This window comes from Cetorhinus maximus, chromosome 24, assembly GCF_964194155.1.
Source record: "Cetorhinus maximus chromosome 24, sCetMax3.hap1.1, whole genome shotgun sequence".
Taxonomy (NCBI): Eukaryota; Metazoa; Chordata; class Chondrichthyes; order Lamniformes; family Cetorhinidae; genus Cetorhinus; species Cetorhinus maximus.
The window spans coordinates 15,297,514-15,323,946 of record NC_135902.1 but is presented as its reverse complement, the minus strand read 5'-3'; the positions used below and the strand labels follow the sequence as shown (position 1 = coordinate 15,323,946).

The following is a 26,433-nucleotide window of genomic DNA, read 5'->3' as shown; positions in this document are numbered from 1 at the left end:
ATCATAAGGCGTTTGTTGTGATATTGCGCAGTTGTTCCAGTGATTAGTCATTTCCTTTGTGGTCATTTTTAAGCAAGTGTTCGGCTCCTTAAGGATTAATTTCTAGCTAAAGTCTAGCCTTCTGCTGTTTGGGTTGGGAGAAGTTGGTTTTATTCCAGCTTTAAAACAGGGGTTATACAGGCTCTCCGAGCAGTTGCAACTAGTTAATTAAGTAACTGACTTAAACTGGTTTTCAGAAGCTTGAACGAGGGAGCATAAAAATAGGCTGCCTTCAGTGCTGCCTTGCCTGCACTGGAGTGCTGCTTTGGCCTGCATTAGAGTGCCATTTGGTGAGTGAGGGAGTTCAATGATGAAGGGAAGGAGGTGCTTCTTTTTCTACCTTTCTTCAGCCACCAGTAGCTGCTACAGGTGAAGAAGCTGACTGGGGAGTAACTGGTCAGTTATTCTACTACTTCTAATTGTAATAAATAGTTTATAAAGTTATGGTATGGCAGGACAACTTGGCTGAGTGGAATGTGTATCCAACAGTACGTGGGAAGTCATGGACGCACTATGTATCATTGATGAACACACCTGCAGGAAGTGTCACCGGCTGCAGAAGCTTGAGCCCTGGGTTTCAGACCTTGAGTGGCGGCTGGAGTCACCATTGTGCATCCGCGAGGCAGAGAACCACATGGATAGCATGTTTAGGGAGGTGGTCATACCGCAGGCTAAGAGCATGCAGGCAGAGAAGGAATGGGTGACTGTCAGGCAGTCTAGGAGATTCAGGCAGTAATGCAGGAGTCCCCTGAGACTATCTTGCTTGCTAATCGGTTTTCTGCTTTGGATATTGGTGGTTATTTGGATATGGTTCCTCAGGGTAGTGCAGCCAGAGCCAGGTCTGTGGCACTGTGAGTGGCTTAGCTGCACAGGAGGGGAGGAAGAAGAGTGGGAGATCAATAATGATAGGGGATTCCATAGTCAGGGGATCAGACAGGTGTTTCTGTAGCAGTAGACATGACCCCAGGGTGGTGTGTTGCCTCCCTGGTGCAAGGGTCAAGGATGTCACGGAGTGACTGCAGGACATTATTCTGGGTGAGGGTGATTAGCCAGAGATTGTGGTCTACATTGGTACCAATGACATAGGTAGGAAGAAGGATGAGGACCTGAAAGCAGATTTTAGGAAGATTTAGAAAGCTTTAGATTTAGGAAGGAAATTAAAAAGCAGGATTTCAAGAGCAGTGATCTCAGGATTACTCCCAGTGCTAGTGAGCATAGGAATAAGACGATTAAACATGTAGCTGGAGAATTGGCTCTGGAGGGAGGGCATCAGATTTCTGAGCCATTGGGACTGACTCTGGGGCAGGTGGGACCTATACAAGCTGGATAGGTTACACCTTAATGGGACTAATATCCTCACAGGGAGATTTGCTAGTGCTGTAGGGGAGAGTTTAAACTAGTTGTCAGGGAGGTGGGAACCTGAGGGAAAGCTCAAATTATGAGGAAATAAAGTTGGTAACCGGAAGTAGAGAAGTGGCAAGTGAAATTAGAAGACAAGCAAAATGAAGGTGAGCATCAAGTAAGCCTAGATTGCGGAATAATGTCAAAAAGATTAAGTTAAGGGCACCCTACCTGAATGCACATAGCATTTGTATCAAGTTAGATGATTTAAAGGCACGAATAGAGCTAAATGGGTATGATCTAATTGTCATTACGGAAATGTGGCTGCAGGGTGACCAAGACTAGGAACTGAATACTCAAGGATATTCGACATTTAGAAAGGACAAGCAAAACAGAAAAGGAGGTGGTGTTGCACTGTTAATAAGGGATTGGATCATTACACTAGTGAGGGAGGATCTCAGGCCGGAAGAACAAAATGTGAATCTGTTTGGATGGTGCTAAGAAACAGCAAGAGGCAACAAACATTGGTAGGAGTTGTTTATAGGCCACCAAACAGTAGTCGTAGTGTGGGGCATGGTATGAATCAGGAGATTAGAGAAGCATGTAGCATGAGTAATACAGTAATCAAGGGTGACCAATCTCATATAGACTTGGTAAACCTAATGAGTACTAATGCTGTGGAAGACAGTTGCTTGTGTGTTAGGGATGGTTTTCTAGAGCAGTATGTTGAGGAACCGACTAGAAAACAGGCTATTTTAGATATAGTATTATGTAACATAAAAGGGCTAATTAATAGTCTTGTTGTAAAAAAAAAACTTTAGGGATGAGTGACCATAATATGATTGAATTTTACATTATGTTTGAAAGTGAGGTAGTTCAATCTGAAGCCAGGGTGTGAAATTTGAACAATGCAAATTATGAAGGTATGAAGAGCAAATTGGCTGAGGTGGATTGGGAAAATACATTAAAAGTTATGACTGTACATATGCAATGGACAGTCATTAAATAATTATTACATAGCTTACAGCAATTATACATTCCTTTAAGGCCCCAAAACCCAAACAGAAGTCAGTTAACCGTGGCTGACAAAGGAAGTTAAGGATTGTATCAGATTAAAAGAAAAGGCTAGAAATAGTAGTAAACCTGAGGATTGGGAGGATTTTAAAATACAGCAGAGAACCAAGAAACTGATAAAGGGAGAATAGAATATGAATGTAAACTAGCAAAAAACATAAAAACTGACAAAGCTTCTATAGGTATATAAAAAGGAAATGTTTGATTAAGGCAATGTAAATCCATTACAGACTGAGTCAGGAAATTTATAATGGGGAATAGAGAAGTAGCAGAGAAGCTAAATGATTACTTTGTGCCTGTTTTCACTGAGGAAGATACAAGAAACCTCCCAGAATTAGAGATCCAAGGAACTAGGGAGAGTGAGGAACCCGAAGCCTGTTAGGGCCTGAATAGGTGTTAATTACTATTTGAAGCTTAACTAGTGGTGAGTCAACTCAGCTCTATTTAAGAAAGGGACTATCTAGAAGCACACTACAGTGTGCTTGCACACGAACAGGAGAGAGAGCACATAATAAGTGGGGAACAGCCAGAGTGGGTATTGGCAATTTGGTGCAAAGCGGGAATTCAGTGCATAGGGGACGAGGTGCTCTTTGCATTTTTTCCTTGCTATCCAACTTCTTAAATCTTCAGAGCGTGCTGCAGCAGTAGAGGCTACAAGGGAAAGGAATCACTGGTAAATAGTGGGTAAGGTATTTACTACTTTAATCGCTTATTGTTTAAGGTCTTTTTGTGGTTTACAGTTTGTATATTCTACAGTAACGAAGATCAGGAAAGAAGGGCCCGAGAGTAATTGACTTATAAGGTTTAATTTAAAGGGATAAGTCATGGCAGGAGCGCTCAAAGCCGTGGTGTGCTCCATGTGGGAAGCCGGGAACATTTCCAGTGCCCGGGACCAGCATGTGTGCAGGAAGTGTGTCCAGCTGCAGCTCCTGGAAGCTCGGGTTTCAGAGCTGGAACGGCGGCTGGGGACACTGTGGAGCATCCGCAAGTCTGAGAGCATCGTGGATAGCACGTTTAGAGAGGTGGTCACACCGAAGATGAAGGGACTTGAGGAAGGAAGTGAATGGGTGACCACCAGGCAGTCCAAGAGAAACAGGCAGGTACTTCAGGAGTCCCCTGGGGTCCCGCTCGCAAATCGGTATTCCATTTTGGAGGCTGATGAGGGCGCTGGTTCCTCCGGGGAGTGCGGACAGAGCCAAGCTTCTGGCACCACAAGCAGCCTGTCTGTACAGGAGGGGAGGAAGGGAGGAAGAGCAATAGTAATAGGGGATTCTATAGTCAGGGGAACAGATAGGTGATACTGTGGCCGTCAACGTGATTCTAGGATGGTGTGTTGCCTCCCTGGTGCCAGGGTCCGGGATGTCACTGAACGGCTGCAGGGCATCCTGAAGGGGGAGGGTGATAAGGCAGAGGTCATGGTACGTGTTGGTATCAATGACATAGGTAGAAAGAGGGATGAGGTCTTGCATCAAGAATTCAGGGAGTTAGGCAGTAGACTAAAAAGCAAGACCTCTTGGGTTGTAATCTCTGGATTACTCCCAGTGCCACGTGCTAGCGAGCTCAGAAATAGGAGAACAGCGCAGATGAATACGTGGCTTCAGAGTTGGTGCAGGAGGGAGGGTTTTAGATTCCTGGATCACTCGGACCATTTCTGGGGAAGGTGGGACCTGTACAAGCGGGACGGTCTACATCTGAACCAGAGCGGGACTAACATCCTTGCGGGCGGGTTTGCTAGTGCTGTTGGGAGGTGTTTAAACTAATTCAGCAGGGGGAGGGGACACAGAATGTTAGCAGAATCGGGACACATCATAATACAGTAAAACAATCAAGTCAGAGGGAGTACAGCTGCATTAAGTTTCAAGGGAGTAAGGCAAGGCTGGATGGCCTCTACTTTAATGCCAGGAGTATTACAGGTAAAACGGATGAGTTAAGGGTGAGGATTAACACGTGGAATTGTGATATAGTAGCCATCGCTGAGATGTGGTTGAGGGAAGGGCAGGATTGGCAGCTCAATATTCCGGGAGGATAACCGGGGAAAGAGTGGGGCCCATAAGGGACCGGGTTGGGGGGGGAATCTATGGGTGGAGCCAGAGGACATCGCTAGAGTGTTGAATGAATACTTCACATCCGTCTTCACCCAAGAGAATGAGGATGAAGGTATCGAACTTGGGGAGAGAGACTGCGAAGTTCTTAAGCAAATTGATATAGGGAGTGACAAGGTATTGGAGGTGTTGGCAGGCTTAATAGTCGACCAATCTCCAGGTCAGGATGATTTGTATTCCAGACTGCTGAGGGAGGCAAGGGAGGAGATCGCAGGGGCTCTGATCCAAATTTTTAATTCCTCTCTGGCCACGGGGGAGGTGCCAGAGGACTGGAGAACAGCTAATGTGGTTCCGCTATTTAAGAAGGGTTGTAGAGATAAGCCAGGGAACTACAGGCCAGTGAGTCTCACGTCAGTGGTAGGGAAACTATTGGAGAAAGTTCTGAAGGAGAGTATCTTTCTCCACTTGGAGAAGCAAGGTTTGATCAGGGATAGTCAGCATGGCTTTGTCAGAGGGAGGTCATGCCTAACAAATTTGATTGAATTTTTTGAGGAGGTGACCAGGTGTGTAGATGAGGGTAGTGCAGTTGATGTAGTTTAAATGGATTTCAGCAAAGCCTTTGACAAGGTCCCACATGGGAGACTTATAAAGAAGGCAAATGCACATTGGATACATGGTAATTTGATAAGGTGGATTCAAAATTGGCTTAGTTGTAGGAGGCAGAGGGTGATGACAGAAGGATGCTTTAGTGACTGGAACCCAGTGTCCATTGGCGTACCACAGGGATTTGTGCTGGGTCCCCTATTATTTGTCATTTATATAAACGACATAGATGACTGTTGGGGGTAGGATTAGTAAGTTTGCGGATGACACAAAGATTGGCCGGGTGGTTAACAGTGAGGTTGAGTGTCTTGGGCTACAGGAAGATATAGACGGGATGGACAAATGGGCAGATAAGTGGCAGATGGAATTTAACCCTGAAAAGTGTGAGGTGATACACTTAGGAAGGAGTAATTTGACAAGTATTCAATGAACAGCATGACACTAGGAAGTTCTGAGGAACAAAGGGACCTTGGCGTGTGTCCATAGATCTCTGAAGGCAGAGGAGCATGTTAGTGGGGTGGTGAAAAAGGCATATGGGACACTTGCCTTTATCAATCGAGGCATAGATTACAAAAGGAGGGAGATCATGTTGGAGTTGTATAGAACCTTAGTGAGGCCACAGCTGGAGTACTGTGTGCAGTTCTGGTCGCCACATTATAGGAAGGATGTGATTGCACCGGAGGGGGTGCAGAGGAGATTCACCAGGATGTTGCCTGGGATGAAACATTTGAGTTATGAAAAGAGGTTGGATAGACTTGGGATGTTTTTGTTGGAGCAGATTTCTAAATGCCAGTGACATAAAGGGGATAGTGTGGGGAAAAAGGCATTGAAGTGGATGATCAGCCATGATCATATTGAATGGCGGAGCAAGCTCGATAGGCTGAATGGTCTACTCCTGCTCCTATGTTCCTACAGCTTAATGTTCCAGAAACACAGCAGTTTGCAGTGTTCTGAGGAGTGTTAGTATTTGCCTAAGGAAAACAAAAGTATTTTAAAAATCTTCAATTAAAAAAAGGTAAAGAACCTGCAGAAATAATTTAATTAAATTGCAACTTTTTTCATGGATCTAATATTCCAGAAACATCATGATGTCAAAATATTCACATTTTCTTTTCAGAGAGGTCTTTAAGTTCTGTAAAGTTTCAATACTATGTTCTTGCCATGAAAGTGTATGCAGCTTTTTCTAATAGATAGTAAGTTTGTGTCATTTCAATTCACTCCATAGGTTCCAATGATTTTAAGAGAAAATTAATTTAAAACTTTGATTTCAGCATTTCTGGGAATCTGCCACCAGATACACAATTAAAGAGGTTTTTTGGGGGGGAAAGAGGCCAGTTATACATGAATGTTTTGACATCATTGCATTCTTAAACTACAGGGATTCATTTTTTAAAAAGTCACAAATAGTGAAATAATCTCAGCAGTTTTGAATATTTTTCTGTAAATCTGGAATGCTTTACAGTGTTTAGTATTTCTTTAAACAAAGCTCTATGTTAGAGAGTTTTGAGATCCCATCTGATTTGTTTTTAATGGGTGGTGTCTAGCAAATTGGAAGTAATAATAAATGATTCCACCCTATATCCTGTTGTTTTCAGGTCTTCTCGAAGAGTAGAATGCATTATAACAAAAGCGTAATACTGAAATTAAAGCAGAGAAGGCTAAAAACACTCAGCATGTCAGGTGGCAGGAGTGTCCTCCAACATCTTCCAATTCTAATGAAAGGCCGTTGTCCTATAATCTTTATTCTGCTTCTCTCTCCACAGAAGCAGGTTGCATTTTAATTAGTTGTTTCAGTTGTTGTGCTTCATATGATGTATAAACATTTTTATTACCATTTTCGTTTATTGAGGTGTAGGCAGTGCAATTATTTTCCTATTGAGTGGCCCCTCTGTCTTCACAATCTGTACATGCAACTCTATAGATATTTTGATTTCTCGTTTTTCTTTTTGCTCTTTGACCCATATAATAATAAAAGCAAGAAAATATCAGTGAGCATCCAGTTTGCAATGCAATGCAGTTTATAACAGATATATTGCGTGGAGTTTAATCCAGTGGACTGTTGTACTGTTACTTTGCTGGTACCTCGTGCAGAAACAGTTATACTATGCTGTCGCATTTGTAAGGTTTTAAGATATCCAGAGTAGTTTGGATGTACAGAACTTGAGTATTGCTGAAAAAAGAGATATTTTGTCAAAAATTTTCATCTTGCCCTCATCAGGACAATTCGCATGAATACCAATGTAAGGGAAAACAACAAGTTTATACTGCATGAGAAGAGAGTGCTGATTGGTTGGAAAGAGGACTTAGATGGTAGTTACAATGAAGAATGCACCACTTGATGGTGACTGGCAGTTAACTGCCGAACATTGTTTGAAATTTAAACTAGGCAGTTTGACTCTGATTGATCAAGGAATTGTGCTGAGGGACGAACCAGCAAATGGCTGTCACTTATTTTGAGTCAAGCTGCCTGGTTTAAATTTTAAACAATGATTGGGAGTTAACTGTCAGTCACCATCAAGTGGTGCATTCTTCTTTGTAACCTCTACCATCGAAGTCGACTTTCCAACCAATCAGCACTCTCTTCTCATGCAGTATTAATTTGTTGTTTTCTCTTACATAGGTATTTTTGCGAATTGTCTGATAAGTGCAAGACGAAAAGCTTCACAAAATGTATCTTTCTTCAGCAATATCCAGAGTAATAAAACCTCAGGAAATGTATGGTTGACAATGCATTATAATTTCTTTTGGTGCTGTTCATGGACTATTCAGAGGACTGGTTGGTGCATTAGACTTTAGGTCAGGACTCTGGGTTTGAATTCAGCAGCCTGATGAGATGAAAGTCTCCTCAGCGTACTGATTGCACATGAATAGTATTTGGGCTGTCTCCGGTGTGCATAATGCCACAACACAACAGCAACTCTACTTCAGGACCAATTGGCAGTCTCAGTCAGAGCCAACTGAGATGGCAGATGTGAAAAATTATAATTTGTCATCTCTGGGTCAAAATCCTAAAGTTCCCTTTCTAACAATACCAAACAAACTGCAGTGCTCACAGAAGACCCCCAACCACCATCTCAAGGGCAAGTACAACACCAGTTTGCATTTATAAGCACGTTTAACATTTGACCTAAAGGAGGGTCAAAGAGGTAGGTTTTAAGGAGTATCTTAAAGGTATAAAGCAAGGTAGAGAAGCAGAGAGGTTTGGGGAGGAAATTCCAGAGCTCTTATCCTAGGCAGCTGAAAACACAGCAAACAATGGGGGAGCGATTAAAATCGGGGATACACAAAAGGCCAGAATTAGGAGCGCAGATATTTCTGAAGGTTGTGGAGCTGGAGGAGATTACAGAGATAGGGAGGGGAGAGGCTATGGAGGGATTTGAAAACAAGAATGAGAAGTTTAAAATCAAAGCGCTGCTTAACCTGGAGCCAATGTAAGTCAGCGAGCATAGGTGTGATGAGCGAATGGGACTTGTAAGGATTTGGACTCTATACTAAACCCCAGAGTAAGAAAATTATTGTTGCGGAATAACCTTATTGGCAAAAAGGACAATCACTAATTTAGAATGCAAACTAACAAAGTTTATTGGTTAATAAAGCTTGATACTTTTCACTAGTCGCGATATGGAACGATACACAAGTTCAGCACACGTCAGTCTGTCTTTCCCATGGATCCCAGGACTTCTGGAGTCTTCTCCTCTTGGTTCCTTGGACCTGGTCTCTTGACTCTCTAAGTCCTTCAAGATTTTAGCTTAGCAAACTTAACTCTTAACATACATACAAATCCCTTTGCAGCTTTAAGACTTCAATTCTAGTGGATCCTTTTTCAACTCTCATCTTCCCAATCTGCCTTAACTGCTGATGCTTCCAGTCCATCTTAACTGCTGAAGCTACATACTTCACAGCTGCCTACTGAATGCTCTCTCTCTCTGTGATGAAAACAGCTTTCTAATAAAAACTGTAGCTTGTCCAAAATGACTAAGGCTGTACTTTACTACTGATTCTCTCAAGCTGGACTTTAACTGACAGCTAAATGGTTATATGTTGTCTATTCACTCTCTATTAAGGTAATCACTTTAACCTTGGCAAACCTATCTATACTGGATCCACAGATTTCTGAAACTGGATTCTTACAGCAGTCCTCAACCCTGTGACAGTTACTTTAGTCACTAATTAAGCCTAATACTGGGTTCTTACGGCGACCCCTCAGCCCTTGACAAATATCCATCGACTGGCAAGTCCTATGCAAATGCTAACTTTCTAGCAAGTAACTCTCTCTCCTGACAAATGCCCCCTAACAGTGACCTGTGACAAATGTTAACCCTTGGCTAGTGCAAAGATCTCCAGTGATGCACCCCTATTTTTATATCCTTTACGCAGGTAGCTTTTCAACATTTAGCTCAATTATGTACACCCTTGTCAACATAATTAATGGCTTCTAACCAAATATTTGCGACTCTTGACCAATGGGAAGAGCGCTCCTAGCTTCCCCACAACAACCTAGCCTTAATTTATATCTCTTCACCGGAGGTCGTCAGAACATCTAGTCTTCACACCATTCTTCTAGCTAATCAGCTTTGTAGCCTTGGCTTCCCTTCTAATTGCTAAACTATAACTTGTATCTTTTGACTGGAGGCCCTGGAACATCTAGTCTTCAGGCCAACTTTCTGGCCAATCAGCATTGTAGCTTTGGCTTCTGTTACTGCTAAGCTACAGCTAAGCTAGACTTGCTGGAGCCCAAATGTACAAATGTGTTCTAACTACAGCTCCAGGTCACTCCACGTTCTTTCTTAAAGCTATATCACGGTATTTGACATGTAAAGAGGTGTCAACTTTAAGACTTCTTAACAACATACTCCAACATTCACAAATCAATCCAATAATACATAAAAATTAAGATTTTTCATCACTAAGCTTATGTACAGTACAATTTGATCATTTAAGCCTTATTGATTGCACAAATGGATGAAGTCGAACAGACTTGGTGTGAGTTAGCATATGGGTAACAGAGTTTTGGATGACCTTAAATTTATGTGTGGGAGTTGTCAAGTCTAGAGGTAACAAAGGCAAGGATGAGGTGAGGGATGAGTTGGGCAATGTTACGGAGGTGGAAAAAAGTGGCTTTAATGAAGGTAGAGTGATCAGCAGCTCACCTTGGGGTCAAATACAACTCAAAGGTGTACAGTCTCGTTCAATCTCAGACAGTGTCCAGGGAGAGAGATTGAGTCAGCAAGGGAACAGAGTTTGTGGTGGGAACCAAAGACAATAGGCCAGATTTTCCATGCCCACCCGCCGCTGGGATCATCTGGTCCTGGCAAAAGTCATGGCAAGACCCGCCACTGGAGATTTGGCGTTTTGGCTGGGCTGCCAAATCTCCCACAGTGGGTCCTGCCACGACAGGCCGGAAAACCCCGGCCATTGTTTTTGGCCTTCCCAGAGTTTAATTGGAGGGGATTTCTGCTCATCCAGTAGCGGATGTTGGGCAAGCAGTCAATTTAGAGATGGTGGACAGGTCAGGGGAGATGGTGGTGAGGCAGAATTGGATTCCATTAGTGTACTCGTGGAACCTGATGTTATGTTTCTGGATGATGTTGCCAAGGTGCAGCATATAGATGAGAAATGAGGTGCCAAAGAATAGAAACAGGTGAGTGCAGTATTAATCCAGCTGTTTGACAGTGGAGAAGTATTGGAGGATGGCGTGGCCAACTATGTCAGAGTCACAGGTCGAGAAGACGAGGAAAGATAGATTACCAGTCACATGGAATCTCATTTATACTATACTTTCATTTATGTTAGGAGCTGTTTCAGCATTGACAGAAACCTGATTGGAGGAATTAAAAAATGGGAAAGATGTGCGACAGCACATTCAAAGACTGTTGGAGAGGAAAGTGACATTGGAAATGAGGTGGTTGTTTGCCATGATAAATGGGTCAAGGTTTATTTTTGAAGAGAGGGGCGATGACAATATTTTAAGGAAGCGTGACGGTACCTGAGGAGAAAGAGAGCCGTTAACCATATCAGCTAACATGGGGGTCAGGAAGGGTGTCCAACAGTTTAGTGGAAATAGAGTTGAGGCAGCAGGAAGTGGATCTCTGGACAAGATAAACATGAAGAGAGCATGACAGGAGGGAACCTGGAGAAAGGTCAGAGTTCAGGGCTAGAGTGGGGTGTATTGGGGTGCAGTGGAAACCCTTGGAGGAAGGTTGACCGCATGGGCTAGGGGAAAGAAGGGAAGCAGCAGAGGCAATTAAACAGATGGTATCAGTCTGAATGACAATGAAGTTCATGAGCTCCTGGCACTTCTTGTTCGAGTTGAGTGTAGTGGAGAAGGGAGAGGGGTTTAAGAAGGCAGTTTTCAATAGATAAAAGTAGTTAGTGGGAGGTTATCTTTACCATCCAGATGATCCTGGAATAGTGAACAGTTTCGGAAGACTGAACAGGCACCAATAGCGCTTTGTGGTCTAGTCGGGTCTGGCCACCTTATCCATCCTTGGACTTGAAAGGAGATGAGAGTCAGACCAGGGGAAACGATTACCATGAGAAAGAGCAATGGTTTCAATGGGGACCAGGGCATCAGAAATAGATTTTGAGGGTGGGATTGAGCAGATCAGTAAGTGCAGAAATGTTATGGTGGGTGGAGTGCAGAAGTTTTGACAATTGGGTTTTGATGGTACAGTTGTAAATGAACTGAGAGACAGTGTCGTCTTAGGATTGCAACACTTGCTGGCCTTGGAAGTGACACCCAGATCCCAATATACCAAGAATGAACAAAAACAAATTGTATTGATCTTGAGCAAATCCATCAACCCATAATTGCCCACCCATTGTCAGCTATATCTTGATTCTGTATTTATATATTACGTTACAGAAGGTGGGGTTGTTCTCCTTGGAGCAAAGGAGATTGAGGGGAGATTTGATAGAGATGCACAAGATTATGACAGGTTTGGATAAGGTAGGCAAAGAAAATCTCTTCCCATTAGCTGATGATATAATGACTAGGGGACATAGATTTAAGGTTTTGGGTAAGAAATGCAAGAGGAATGTGAGGAAGAACTTTTTTACACAGTGAGTGGTAATGACCTGGAGCTCGCTTTGCTGCTTAGAAGAGTGATGAAAGCAGAGACAAGTAATGATTTCAAAAGGAAATTCGATGGGCACTTGAGGGAAATAAACTTACAGGGCTGTGTGGTAGAGCGGGGTAATGAGATTGACTGGATTGCTCTACAGAGAACTGGCATGGACTCAATGGACCGAATGACCACCTGTTTTGTCATAGTGATTCTGTAGATGAGTGCAGGAATAGACACAGTGACAGCTAAATAAAGTAAATTATGCTTTCCTGGGGAGTTTGAGCAAGTCAAACATAGGGGAGGTGGTGGCGTAGTGGTATTGTCAATAGTAATCCAGAGACTCAGGGTAATGCTCTGGGGACCTAGGTTTGAATCCCACCATGGTGCGATTAAAAACTAATAAAAGTCCATGAAACCATTGTTTTCTTCTGCTGTCCTTACCTAGCCTACATGTGACTCCAGACCCACAGCAATGTGGTTGTCTCTTAAATGCCCTCTGAAAGGGTCCACCCAGCATTGACCAAGGCACCAGAGATGACAACGGCAAACTCAGCCCTGTCGACCCTGCAAAGCCTTCCTTTGTGCCAAAATTGGGAGAGTCTGTATTACAGACTAGTCAAGCAACAGCCTGACATCGTCATCCTCACTGAATCATACCTTACAGATAATGTATCACCACCATCAACACCAATACGTTCTGTCCCACCGGCAGGACAGACCCAGCAGAGGCACAGTGATATACGGTCAGGAGGGAGTTGCCCTGGGACACCTCAGCGTTGGCTCCAGACTGAAGTCTCATGGGCAAAGAAACCTTCTGCTGATTACCACGTACCACCCTCCCTCAGCTGATGAATCAGTGCTCCTCCATGTTGAACATCACTTGGAGGAAGCACTGAGGGTGGGGGACTTCAATGTCCATCACCAAGAGTGGCTCAGTAGCGCCACAACTGACCCAGCTAGGCCGAGTCCTAAAGGACATAACTGCTAGACTGGGTCTGCGGCAGGTGGTAAGGGAACCAACAAGAGGGAAAAACATACTTGACCTCATCCTCACCAACCTGCCTGCCGCAGCTGCATCTGTCCATGACCGTATTGGTAGGAGTGACCACTACACAGTCGTTGTGGAGATGAAGTTCTGCCTTCACATTGAGGATACCCTCCATCGTGTTGTGTGGCACTACCACCGTGCTAAATTTCGCAGATTTCAAGCAGATCTAGCAACTCAAGACTGGGCATCCATGAGGCGCTATGGGCCATCTGCAGCAGCAGAATTGTACTCAAACACAACTTCATGGCACGACATATCCCCCACTCTACCATTACCATTGAGCCAGGGGGTCGACCCTGGCTCTATGAAGGATCAGGAGGGGATGCCAGGAGCATCACCAGGCATACCTAAAAAAAAAAACTCAAGTTGTCAACCTGGTGAAACTATAAACACAGGACTACATGCGTGTCAAAAAGCATAAGCAGTAAGTGATAGATAGAGCTAAGTGATCCCACAACCAACGGATCAGATCTTAGCTCTGCAGTCCTGTCACATCCAGTTGTGAATGGTGGTGGACAATTAAGCAACTCACTGGAGGAGGAGGCTGCACAAATATCCCCATCCTCAATGATGGGGAAGCTCAGCACATCAAACAAAAGATAAGGCATTTGCTACAATCTTCAGCTAGAAGTGCCGAGTGGGTGATCCATCTTGGCCTCCTCCGGAGATCCCCAGCATCACAGATGCCAGTCTTCAGCCAGTTCGATTCACTCTAAGTGATAACAAGAAACGGCTGAAGGCACTGGATAGTGCAAAAGCTATGGGCCCTGACAATATTCGGGCAATAGTACTTGTGCTCCAGACTTGCCCCGCCCCAAGCCAAGCTGTTCCAGTACAGCTAAAGCATTAGCATCTACGGGGCAATGTAGAAAATTGCCCAGGTATGTCCTGTACACAAAATGCAGGACAAATCCAACCCAGCCAATTACCGCCCATCGTCTACTCTCGATCATTAGTAAAGTAATGGAAGGGGTCATCAACAGTGCTATCAAGCAGTGCTTGCTTAGCAATAACCTACTCACTGACACCCAGTTTGGGTTCCGCCAGAGCCACTCAGCTCCTGACCTCATTAGAGCCTTGGTTTAAACATGGATAAAAAAGCGAAACTCTCGAGGCGAGGTAAGAGGGACTGCCCTTGACATCAAGGCCACATTTGACTGAGTGTGACATCAAGCAGCCCTAGCAAAACTGGAGTCAATGGGAATCTAGAGGAAAACTCTCCACTGGTTAGAGTCATACCTAGCACAATGGAAGATGGTTGTGGTTGTTGCAGTCATCTCAGCTCCAGGACATCACTGCAGGAGTTCCTCAGGGTAGTGTCCTCGGCCCAACCATTTTCAGCTGCTTCATCAATGACCTTCCTTCCATCATAAGGTCAAGGGTGGGGGCGTTCACTGATAATTGCACAATGTTCACCATTCGAGACTCCTCAGATACTGAAGCAGTCCATGTCCAACTGCAGCAAGACCCGGAAAATATCCAGGCTTGGGCTGACAAATGGAAAGTAACATTCGTGTCACACAAGTGCCAGGCAATGACCATCTCCAACAAGACAGGATCTAACCATCACCCCATGGCGTTCAATGGCATTACCATCACTGAATCCCTGACTATCAACAACCTGGAGGTCACCATTGACCAGATACTGAACTGGACTAGCTATATAAATACTGTGGCTACAAAAGCAGGTCAGAGGTTAGGAATCCTGTGACGAGTAACTCACCTCCTGACTCCTCCAAACCTGTCCCCCACCTACAAGGCACAAGCCAGGAGTGTGATGGAATATTCCCCACTTGCCTGGATGAGTGCAGCTCCCACAACACTCAAGAAGCTTGACACCGTCCTGGACAATGCAGTCCACTTGATTGGCAACACATCCACAAACATTTACTCCCTCTACCACTGACGTACAGTAGGAGCAGCATGTACCATCTACAAGATGCACTGCAGGAATTCACCAAGGCTCCTTAGACAGCACCTTCCATATCCACGACCACTACTATCTAGAAGGACAAGGGCAGCAGATAGATAGGAACACCACCACCCGGAAGTTCCCCTCCAAGTCACTAACCATCCTGACTTGAAACTATATCGTCGTTCCTTCACTGTTGCTGGGTCAAAACCCTGGAACTCCCTTCCTAACAGCACTGTGGATGTACCAACACCACATGGACTGTAGCGGTTCAAGAAGGCAGCTCACCACCACCTTCTCAGGGGCAATTAGGAATGGGCAATAAATGCTGGCCTGGCCAGGGACACCCACATCCCGCGAATGAATAAAAAAAATACACACTCGGTGCAGAGTTGAGAGCACTTTAATCTGAATCTAACTATGGTATATCGTATATCCAAAGTATTCCATTCCCCAGTTACAGCAAAAAGCTTGCACCAAAAAAAAGCAATTTGTTGTGAAAATTAATTAAACTATTCGCCTCTAACTTAATGCTGTGAAAATAGTTTATTCTGGTAATATCCTGATTTCAGCCCATTGGCAAACAGTGACTTCTGTAATTAAGCTAAGATTACTCTGAATCTGAAGGGAGTATTCTTTTGGGAGAAGGTTATGAGCTGTGTTTGCCTTGCTTGATATCATGTCTCCTGTAACCATTTTTTTTTGCTCATTTACCAGGACAAAGCCCTGAAAGTTTCAGCAAAGGGGGAAAGCAGGTGACAGTGATATTGAGGCTCAAGTCTGCTGAACTGTAAGTAAATTCAGTCTATGTCTAAATAATTCAATTCATATGACATGTTGTTGTTTATAACGTAGCAGCAGTGCTGACTTGAAAGTGTGACATTTGTGGCTTGTAACCCATGGTGTTTCCTCTTGTGGTGAGTCCACAAGCAGCCAGTCTGTTTGTGTGGCACAGTCATTGGCAGTTACTACTATTCTCTTGCCCTCTTTCCAGTAAGTCTACAGATTTCCACAATTAACCCCCTAAAGATGAATCCCAAAACGAGGTCAAAACCTGGAAACATCAGTGTGTAACAGTTCTGTTTAGTACAGGACGCACCTCATCCTCCCTATATACAGTGAATAGCATCGCAAAAGAAGGCAACTTCAGTCACCTGTCTCATGGAGGCAAGGCAAAGTTCTGTGGGGGAGGAGATGCTAATGATGCATTCAATGTTTTTGAACACTATCTTTTGGGAAGATGGTTGGTAGATTTTATTACTCACTTAATTGTTTGTATTTCTTGGTGCCACCTCTTGGATGAAATATTAACCTGAGGCCTCGTCTGTTCTCTCAGGTGGATGTAAAAGCTCCCCTGGCACTAAGAAGAGCAGGGGAGTTCTCCTTGGTGTCCTGGCCAACATTTACCCCTCTATCGACATCACTAAAACAGATTATCTAGTCATTTATCTCATTGCAGTTTGGGGCAGTTTGCTGTGCGCAAATTGGGTGCCGTGTTTCCTACGTTACAACAGTGATTACATTTCAAAAGTGCCTCATTGGCTGCAAAGTGCTTTGGGTGCCCTGTTATGGTTGTGAAAGGTGCTATATAATTGCAAGTCTGTCTTTTCTATGTTATAAATTTGTGTATCAGCTGTGGCTCAGTGGAAGCACTCACCTCCAGGTCAGAAGGTCATGGATTTAAGTCCTTTTCCAGAGACTTAACATAAGAACTTAAGAAATAGGAGGAGGTATCGGCCATTTGGCCCATCGAGCCTGCTCCACCATTCAATAAGATTATGGCTGATCTGATGTGGCCTTAACTCCATTTTCCTTCCTGTCCCCCATTACCCTTGACTCTCTTGTCCAATCAAAAATCTCTATCTCAGCCTTTCTCAGTTTATCTAGTCTATCTCAGCCTTTAATATATTCAATAACTCATTCTTCACTGCCCACTGTGGAAGAGAATTCCAAAGACTAACGACTCTGAGAGAAGAAATTACTCCTTATTGCTGTCTTAAATAGGAGACTCATTTTTAAACTCCGCCTCCAAGTTCTAGATTCCCCCATGAGGGGGGAACATCCTCTCAGCATCTACCCTGTCAAGCCCCTCAGAATCTCGTATATTTCAATAAGATCATCTCTCATTCTTCTAAACTCACCTGAGTATAGGCTCAATCTGCTCAACTTTTATCCCAAGAATCAGCCTAGAGAATTTTCTCTGAACTGCTTCCAATGCAAGTATATCTCTCCTTTTAGTAAGGTGACCAAAACTGCACAGAATACTCTAGGTGTGGTCTCACCAATGCCCTGTACAGTTGTAACGAGACTTTCCTACTGTTATACTCCATCCCTTTTGCAATAAAGGCCAGCAATCTCTTAACAGAAAACTCTTGGCTGATGCCTCAATGCAGTACTGAGGGAGTGCTGCCTATTTGACAAGACATTAAACTAAAGTCCCATCTTCCCGTCAGATGAACATAAAATATCCCATGACAGTATTCAGAGCAGAGCAGGGGCATTCTCCCAGTGTCCTTGTCAGCGCTCATCTCTCAACCAATACCTAAAACAGATGATTTGGTCATTAATTTTATTGCTGTTTGTGAGATCATGAATTGCACAGATTGGTTGACACGTTTTCTACATTAAATGGTAACTATACTTCAGAAGTACTTAATTGGCTGTAAAACAATTTGGGCGTCCTGTGGTTGTGAAAGATGCTATATAAATGCAAACATTTCTTTTTGTTGCGGATATAAGCCTCATTCCAATTACAAACATTCTGTTTTTTACCTGAACAGGGTGATTTAGTCACTTCTGATTTCACCGGATTTATATCACTTTTTGTTTTACTTCAATTCAGGAAAAATAAAATCTGGAAGTCTGAAGGTCATTTCATTAACAGAGTTTTGGGTATCAGTAATTTTGGTCAACAAGATCTGATAAATGGAACTCCCTGACCTTTAATTTCTGCTCAGGTGAACCAGTGAGCAGATTGGAGCTATACTGTCTGCGGGGCACTCGCTGTGCTCAGCTCCTTCATTTCAGGAGGAATTAAATCCACATAAAACTCCAGGTGTTGAATGGTGGGATGAGGGTTTGGGTTCACATCGATAATTGTGCAGCATAGAGAGAACAACAGCTTCTTCGAGTAAAGCATTGTCATTGCAAAACTGGGAGCCAAAGTAGATCAGCAAGCAGAGTAAGAGTAACTTAAGTTCTGATCCCTTCTTTATGGGAGCTTACAGGTAAACCAAAACTGCTTTTGCATTGGTGCCATTGTAATCCAAAGTCTAAAAGGTGGGTATTTGTCAGCTGTAACTGCAGCTGAGCTAAGGGAGCCAGGTTTAGGAGCAACAGCAACTTGAGGAAGCTGTTCTCGGGGAATCCCAAATCAAATTTAAAAAGCAGGTTTTGACAATGGCTCAGGAACTGATTACCTCCCTAACCTACAAGTCCAGGATTCTACATAACAGAGAGAAGGAAATTAAGTGAGGGGTAAGGAAATAAATCCACCATAACACCATTGAGCTGAGCAGTTGAGCTATATGCTTGACATGATTAACTAATGAATATTAATTCCATTGTCAAGCTGCAATAAATTGTATTAATTCAGCACTGAATCTTGTATACATTCTTCAGACCAAAAAAAAGTAAGCGTTGGTGGAAAACCTTGCCAGTTTGACGGATTAATCATATTCATAATATATCATTTCTGATTATCTGCAACACCATCTTGTTGTATACATGTTCAAGAAGGCAGCTCCCCACCACCTTCTCAAGGACAAGTTAGGGTGGGTAACAAATGCTGACCTTGTCAGTGACAAGAATAAAAACAGACAGATGGTTCATGCCCTATGAACCAAAACGCCACAGCTAAACAGTAGTTATTTTTAAATATAATTTGTTGCTTGATTCGGGAAGTGCAATAGAGGAGGGAAACTAATTCAGCCCCTATGCCACTGAATTGCCAAATGCATTAAAGGTTTCAGTATTATGAATGGTTTCAGTCCATTTCAAGTTCTTTGGCATCTCTCACTTTAAATAAATAGCCGTGTGCATGTACAGACAATGCACCCTAGTTACATTTGTGAATGAAATAAGATTGGTAACTCTTGTGTAATATTCCACTAATATTTTATAAACCAAAGGTGAAATGTAAAAGGGTTTCAATTTATGCAACATAGTATGAAGGAAGTGCAGTGGAGATAAAGAAAGAAAAACGTGCATTTTTATGGTGCTTTTTATGACCTCAGTGTCCCAAAGTGCTTTACAACCAATGATGCACTTTTGAAATGCAGTCATTGTTGTAAATGTAGGTTAAAACAAACTTGCTAAAGTTGTCATATTTTGCCTTGTAATATTTTATATTAATATACACCTAGGTTCTTTTCTTCACAGATTGCCTGGAGATGGACATGATGTTTTGAGAGAGAGAGTCAGGCTTCACTTCAGCTGCCACTTGTTGCCTTTACAATGAAGCAAACTGAAGATCCTGAAAAAAAGCACTGTGGTCTCCCATGCCCTTTATTGCATCTGTTGGTTAAGTAGAATGAGTTAATGTTCACGGTACTTCCAGGACCTTACGGCATTATTAAGAAGATTATTTTCCCCTAATGTTACTGAGGCTGTTCTGTGGGGGTGGGGGATGCATTTCTCTGCATTGTCTGTAAACTTTACACCAGAGTTCAATACATTCACCACATATTTCAGAGTAAGCTGCAATAGGTTTGTATATGTACGGTAAAGACAAACCTCGTATTCATAGCATTGATTGGGTTGTGCATTCAGAGCAGGCATGAGAACATGAAGCGATCTAGATACCCATATGATATCATAATTATCTCGATGATTCTTCCATGTGCATTGTCAGGGTTAAAATCAACAGTGGTCCTGTTTCTAGTCATTAGACCTGTGCACATTTTGTGCACTGTCATTCTCAAACATGCATGGTGATGCTGTAATGGACAGCACTTGACTGTAAACAGTGGCACCTGCATTTATTTGGACCCTTGAAAGCTGTGGTATCCTATTTGATTACCCTCATAGTATTGTGCATTGTTCTCCTGTTGAAATAGTCAATCTTCAATTGGGTGCCCACATCAGTGGAATGCTGCTGGACCCAGTGTGGACAGGGCAGAAAAAAACTGCAGCTGCACATTAAAACCCTTTGGAAATGCTCATTGGAAACAAAGAACATACTATTTTACACCTTTTGAATGAAAGGGGCCAGAATGATTTGTTTACTGTGATCCTTTTGCTCCGTAGTTACGGGTGGCTACCATAAAATGGGTTATTTGTAGGTTATATTTTGTGATTTGCTCCAGAAGTTATTAATGTGATAAGGTCAAATATTAAAGCATGGAAAATTGCCTCTTCACTCCCACAGCTACTCCACATTAGATTACTTGTTCTATAGTATTTTTGAAAACCTTGCTGTAAATGACAGCCTCAATATTTTGTCCTCTTGTTAAAAAAAAGACAATTCAGATCTGTTCTACTGCTCCTATTTTTCACGACCAGGTTGTTTTAATACTTTAAAACTGATTGGCTTTGATAATCATTTAAGAAGCTATGGTTCCTTTAAAGCACATAATTGTTCTATGTTTTTTTAAACAGAATAGAAGAATCCTAATTGCAGCTTTGTAGCTGGATTGAACAGCTAGTTTATCCCACTGCACTGTGCGCAACTCGGTGAACCTGATCCTGGTTAAGGATAGAAGCAACAATCTCAAAACAATAAAAATTACAATTTAAAGCCATTACTGTGGCTAGAGTTAGAACAACAAACTTTCAGTTTTGCTCATCTGCCTTAAGCCCCTAATTTAGACATGCCCCAAAGGAGCAATGTGATGCAGGTTTTGTTCTATTTAATGGCTCTAGGTTAAGGGAGAGTTATGTAGTGTTTTGTTTTTTAAAAAGGTATAGGCCAGCCAAGAGGGCTACTACAGTGCAAATACCAGTTTTATCATATATATATATATATATAGAGATATATATAAATATATTTATTTTTAAAATTAACCATACTAAGAACTTTTTTAACTCCCTTAAATTCCATGTACTCTCCTCATCCATCATTCAGTGACTTATACAGCACAAATATGGCTCAGGTTGAGTCATCTTGCAGGAGTTATTACTGCTGCCTTCTCAAAAATCCATAATTAGGATGCATGAAACCAGTCAGATCACCGATACTCAGTAGCCTAGAAACTCTAGTGTGCTGATAAAACTATGCAGTTGTCACAAATGCAGTGACAGGTGCTTTAAGCTTTAAAACGCACTCCCCAAACCTTGCTAAGTATTGATGGTCCTGCAGAGTACTTACATTGTTTTATCTTATTTTATCTGACAATGATTTTGTTTTTAAAACACATGCATTTGTTCTCAACATTTACTCTGGCTAAATTTCTCTGTCAAATTTCAGTTTCTTCTCCCAAAACTGACAAATTCCATTCAATTCTTCTGCTGTTTGAACAGCTGCAGTTTGCCGAATGAAATGCAGCTGATGTAGTTTTGTAAGGCAGGATTGAGGTTAAGTTTGGAAGAACTATCCCAGCTGTTGATGTTGCTCAAGTCACAAGGTTCATAATCTTCCCAAAAATGAGAACCTGACAAAGGACAAGGACAGGTATCACTGAATCCCTGGATTATTTTTGTTTGCTTCAGAGTTTTAGTTTACCTCAAATACACTTCTCTTCAATGTGTCTGCAACATGAGCCATGTAAGGCCAGGAAGGCGTCTGGTTAGACTCTCGTTTTATGTTGAATTAGTTAATCTCAGCTGAGTCAGAGCTCAATGGCCCCAGGCTAAATTGGGGAAATAAATTGGTGATGCTTCTTACTCCTAATCACTGTCCAGCTGGAAATGTGTTTGTGAACTTGCCGATAGTATCATGCTCAGTTGTCAATTAGCCTGCTGAGGTTCACTTACATGCACACATGAAGAATGTCTACCAGGCAAGTAGTGCTTATGGAACCAAAGTCCAGCATTAAGCACTTCAGGAAGAAGAGGGGGGACACAGTTTGAGATGGGGAGAAATAAAAAGGCAGTTCTGTTAGTCCAGTGAATACAATCCCGTTGATGGGGTTGACTCCTAGTCTTGGTTTTGTTACCAGTCACATGATCAGTTTGGCAGGTTATGGGCCAGGTCACTGTACAGCAGTGGAGCATTTTGCTGGAAAGACAAAGGAACGGTCACAAGGCCTCATGCAACATTTGGACAGCTGGGCAAACCGGCATTTATGCTCAATAGTGTGCAATGAAAAAGCCAAGGCGAGAACATATACCTAATTTTTAACAGCTTTTCTGCAAAGACTTGGAAGTTCACTGCAGTTGTATAATCATTCGTAAATCTGCATGTACAAGGAGTCAGGCATTTTCTTTGAGTAAATGTACTTTCAGCACAGATTATTGTGACGGGTTGGATTATTGTAAAAGACAGTGGTTTGAAAGTTTCATCAGTTAACTGAAAGATAATTATGGTTATCTTACTGTTTGTAACTTTGTTAGAATTTAATCTTCGGTTAAATCTTGAGATGGTTGGACACCTGAAGCTAGCTGATGTAATTTAGTTGTTCCTAAACGGCCTATAAATGTGAAGGGCAAAAATTAAAAAGGAATATCAAATTTAGTTCATTTTTTTTTGTATCCTTCTAAAGGTTTTAATTGCTGTTTTCCCCTTTTCCCTGTGGCCTCTTTGTGCTTTGCTCCTAGTCATCTGCCAATGCTGCTGCATGACTCACTGGCAGGTGTGGTATGAGGAAGGTCTTACTTGGCACCTCACCAAGTGGCACAGCCCAAATTGATAATGAACCATGTTGCAGATTACAGCTGCCGCTCTTTGCACCCTATTGTTTCATGAGACACTGCCTGCTCCAAAATTTTTACAGCGGTTCCATATGGGCGTGGTAGTTTTGTATTTTTTCCTCTTCCCCATCTCCTCCCTCTGTTCCAGCTTACTCCAATTGGTCCACAGATAAACAGAGGGCAGGCAGCAAGATCTCAGACACTTTCCAATGAAGCAGCAGCACTCCAGTATGGGACACCAGTTTGCTGATTACTAATATTTCTGTGAGGAACATTAAACTGGAAGAATTAAATCTTTCTCTGCTCCAGAGACCTGTTAAATGTCTACCACTATTTTGATTCTTCCCTATTTTCAGTTTGGTTAACCTGTAAAGCTTCCTGTCTCTGGATCTGAAAGACAAAACCATTTAAAATGAATGTTAAATTGCACAACAGATGGTGTCACAACTTTGTTTATGTATATCTTCCACCACCTTGGCTCTGGTTTTACATAATTATTACTTAATTTTAACTTTATTCTTTGAATCATCTACAGTGGAGGACATGTTGCAGGGGTCTTTCTAAATCCCATCTGAGCCTGATCCTCTTCTCATCCCACTCCACACTTACGAGCAGGGGTATCTAGACAGTGATCAGGAGTAAGAATGCAAGCAATTTTTCCTTTCCCCAAGCTAAGGAGAGCTGACTGCTATCTCTGCTGAGAGCAACTGACACCGATGGGATCTATATAAGGTTCAGCTTCTCACCAGATGGACAATTCTTGGCCATTTAATTATTTATAATTCTCATATTTGGGACTGAGATTAGTAACAATAATGCATACCCAGAGAGAATAAGAGTCTCTCCTACTCCATAATGATATGTGCAAGTTAAGTATGGAAGCAGAGTTTTTAATTGGGGCAGACATGAGACAGATGCAACTGGGAAATGTAGCATTCTCTCACATTGCATTCTGGCAAACATTAGCTATGCAAATAATAGACCACATTTCTTAATGTCAGCTGTGAAAGACTGTGGGATAGCGCTGCAAAAATAGATCTAAGACAATTTTTAAAAAATGGATATTAAGATAGCTATAGTTTGAGGCACCTTCGACTAGTACTAGCTAGCAGTTTTTTTTATTTTCTAGTAAACTTGATGCCAAAAATGACCAGCAGCTTCTTTTGAATTGGCTTGAAACAAACCTGTACTCGATGTAAAAACAAATGTGTTTTAGAGCAACTCTTTAGAGGCCGGTTACAGATTTCATTTCTGAACCAATTTTGTTCTGAATGTTCCTCATCTGTCTTCAACCAGTGTCACTGTGGTAGGGTTGTAACTATTGCTGATAGTGTTGGTGGAGCTGCCCCACAGGATACAACATTCTGTCAACCAAAAGACTACAGCAACAGATTGGTTTTTTCACTGTTATTCCCATTTCACTCTCAACCAGAAACCAGTGCAGAAAGTGCTTGTTTGTCACATTGCCCCAAAATTAGGCTGAATCTGAAACTGTGTCCGTGTCCTTTCTTTACTCTCCCTCCACTCAATCCTAGTTTTAAAACTTTTAGCTTTGCAGTGGCCCATTAGTGTAAGAATGCTTGCTTCACATTACTCCTATAAAGTCAATACTGCAATTACTCAAGCATATTGCCTGGGGTGGGTTCTTTGCAAGGTTGTTGGATAGGGATGTTTATGGGGGCCTGTTCTCAGCTAAGTGTAGACATATAGTGATGCAGGGTGGAGTTGGGCAAAAACACAAATGAAGATGAACTATACTCTGTTCTGATGCTGCGAGCAGCAGACGTGCAGTATCGGTCAGTATCCTTTTAAGTAATGAACTGGACATGACCAGAAAGAGCAAAAGTAGCTGCCATCTTAGGTCAGCACTCAGGAGGCTGAGGCACTAATTAGCACCAAGAACCTCATGGTGGGGGTTGCTCTCCTCATACACCAGCATTCACTTCACATTGGATGGATGTTTTACCCCACAGTGGATGCAACCACATGCTGTATATGAGCTTGGTGAAAAGTGCTCGGCTTCTGGGCTGCAAGTTACTGCTTTTCCATTATTTGTATTTCTTTGTACTGGCCACTTTTTTTTCCAGCTGAACTGAGATTTTTTTTATATATACAAAACAAACTTCCTTTTAAATTAGGCTGCAAGAGTTTTATGTGCTTGTTGTATTTTATTTTTAAATTTGAGTGGTATCTCATGTCATTTCTGTACATTTCTTTCCATAAATAAAGATGAACAAGTTTTGGAAATAATCAATTCTTGGAGAATTTCATTTATGTGCAAAGCAGCTGTATTGTGTGCGGGTGCATTTGTGAATTCATTAGCTGAATTACTCAGGAGTAGGCCATTTCAGCCTCAAACCTGTTAATATTCATTTAGATCATGGTGGATCTTGGCTCTGTCTATCTTCCTTGGTTCTGTAGCTCTTAACCACTCTTGCCTAACAAAAATTCATCAACCTCAGTTTTGAAATTTTCAGTTGACTCTTAATTTTGACCCCAATTCAATTTTGTGGGAGAGAGTTGCAGATTTCCACTACTACATGAAGTTGTATTTTTATAGCGCCTCTAAGGTATTAGTCAATTCAAGGAGTTTTGCAGAGGCATTGTAAAAAAAAAAAATAAATAAATAAATAACATGAGCCATATACATATGAAGCCAGGGAGAGATTTAAAAATAAGGATGAGAATTTTAAAATTGAGGCGTTCCTTAAATGGGAACCAGTGTAGGTCAATGAGCACTGGGGTGATGGTGCGGGAAGTTTGGATAAAATCAAGTTTATGGAGGGTAGACCAAGTAGCCAGCCAGCAGTGCATTCTGGTAGTCAAGTCTAGAGGTAATAAAGGCATGGGTGAGGCTACAGCTGAGGCGGAGTTGGATTGGGATGATAATGGAAATGAAAATAGATGGTCTTATTGATGGCACGAATATGTGGTTGGAAGCTGATTACAGGGTCAGACATGACAGCAAGGTTGCAAACAGTCTGGTTCAGCCTAAGTTGCCAGGGGGAAAGGTGGAGTTGGTGGCTAGAGAGTGGCTGCTTTGTCCTTGATGGTGTTGAGCTTCTTGAGAACTGTTGGAGCTGCATGCACCCAAGTGGGGAGTATTCCGGACTTGTGCCTTGTAGATGGTGGACAGGTTTTAGGGGGTCAGGAGGTGAGTTGCTCACTGCAGAATTCCCAGCCTCTGACCGGCTCTTGTAGCCATAGTATTTATGTGGCTGGTCCAGTTCAGTTTCTGGTCAGTGGTAACCCCCCAGGATGTTAATGGTGGTAATAACATTGAATGTCATGGGGAGATGGTTAGATTCTGTCTTGTTGGCCAGGGACTGAAGACTAAGGCTTTGGTCTTCCTAATATTTAATTGGAGGCAATCTCTGTCCATCCACTACTGGATGTCAGATAAGTAGTCTTAACAATTTAGAGATAGTGGAGGAATGAAAAGAAATGGTGGTGAGGTAGAGCTGGGTGTCGGGAGCATACATGTAAAAACTAACACTCTGCTTTCAGATGATGTCACCA

General features: G+C 42.4%; 1 protein-coding gene across 5 annotated transcripts in view; it reads left to right on the top strand.

Annotated features, from left to right (window-relative positions):
* LOC144699652 (uncharacterized) overlaps window positions 1-25,164 on the top strand; it is a 58,335-nt gene extending 33,171 nt beyond the window's left edge. For all 5 annotated transcript variants that reach the window (XM_078570759.1, XM_078570758.1, XM_078570761.1 and 2 more), the window contains exons 5-6: window positions 15,844-15,916; window positions 19,507-25,164. In XM_078570759.1, coding sequence (XP_078426885.1) covers window positions 15,844-15,885 — 42 coding nt within the window. In that variant the 3' untranslated portion in view covers window positions 15,886-15,916; window positions 19,507-25,164. The remainder of the gene's footprint in view (window positions 1-15,843; window positions 15,917-19,506) is intronic.
* Window positions 25,165-26,433: the final 1,269 nt, after the last annotated feature.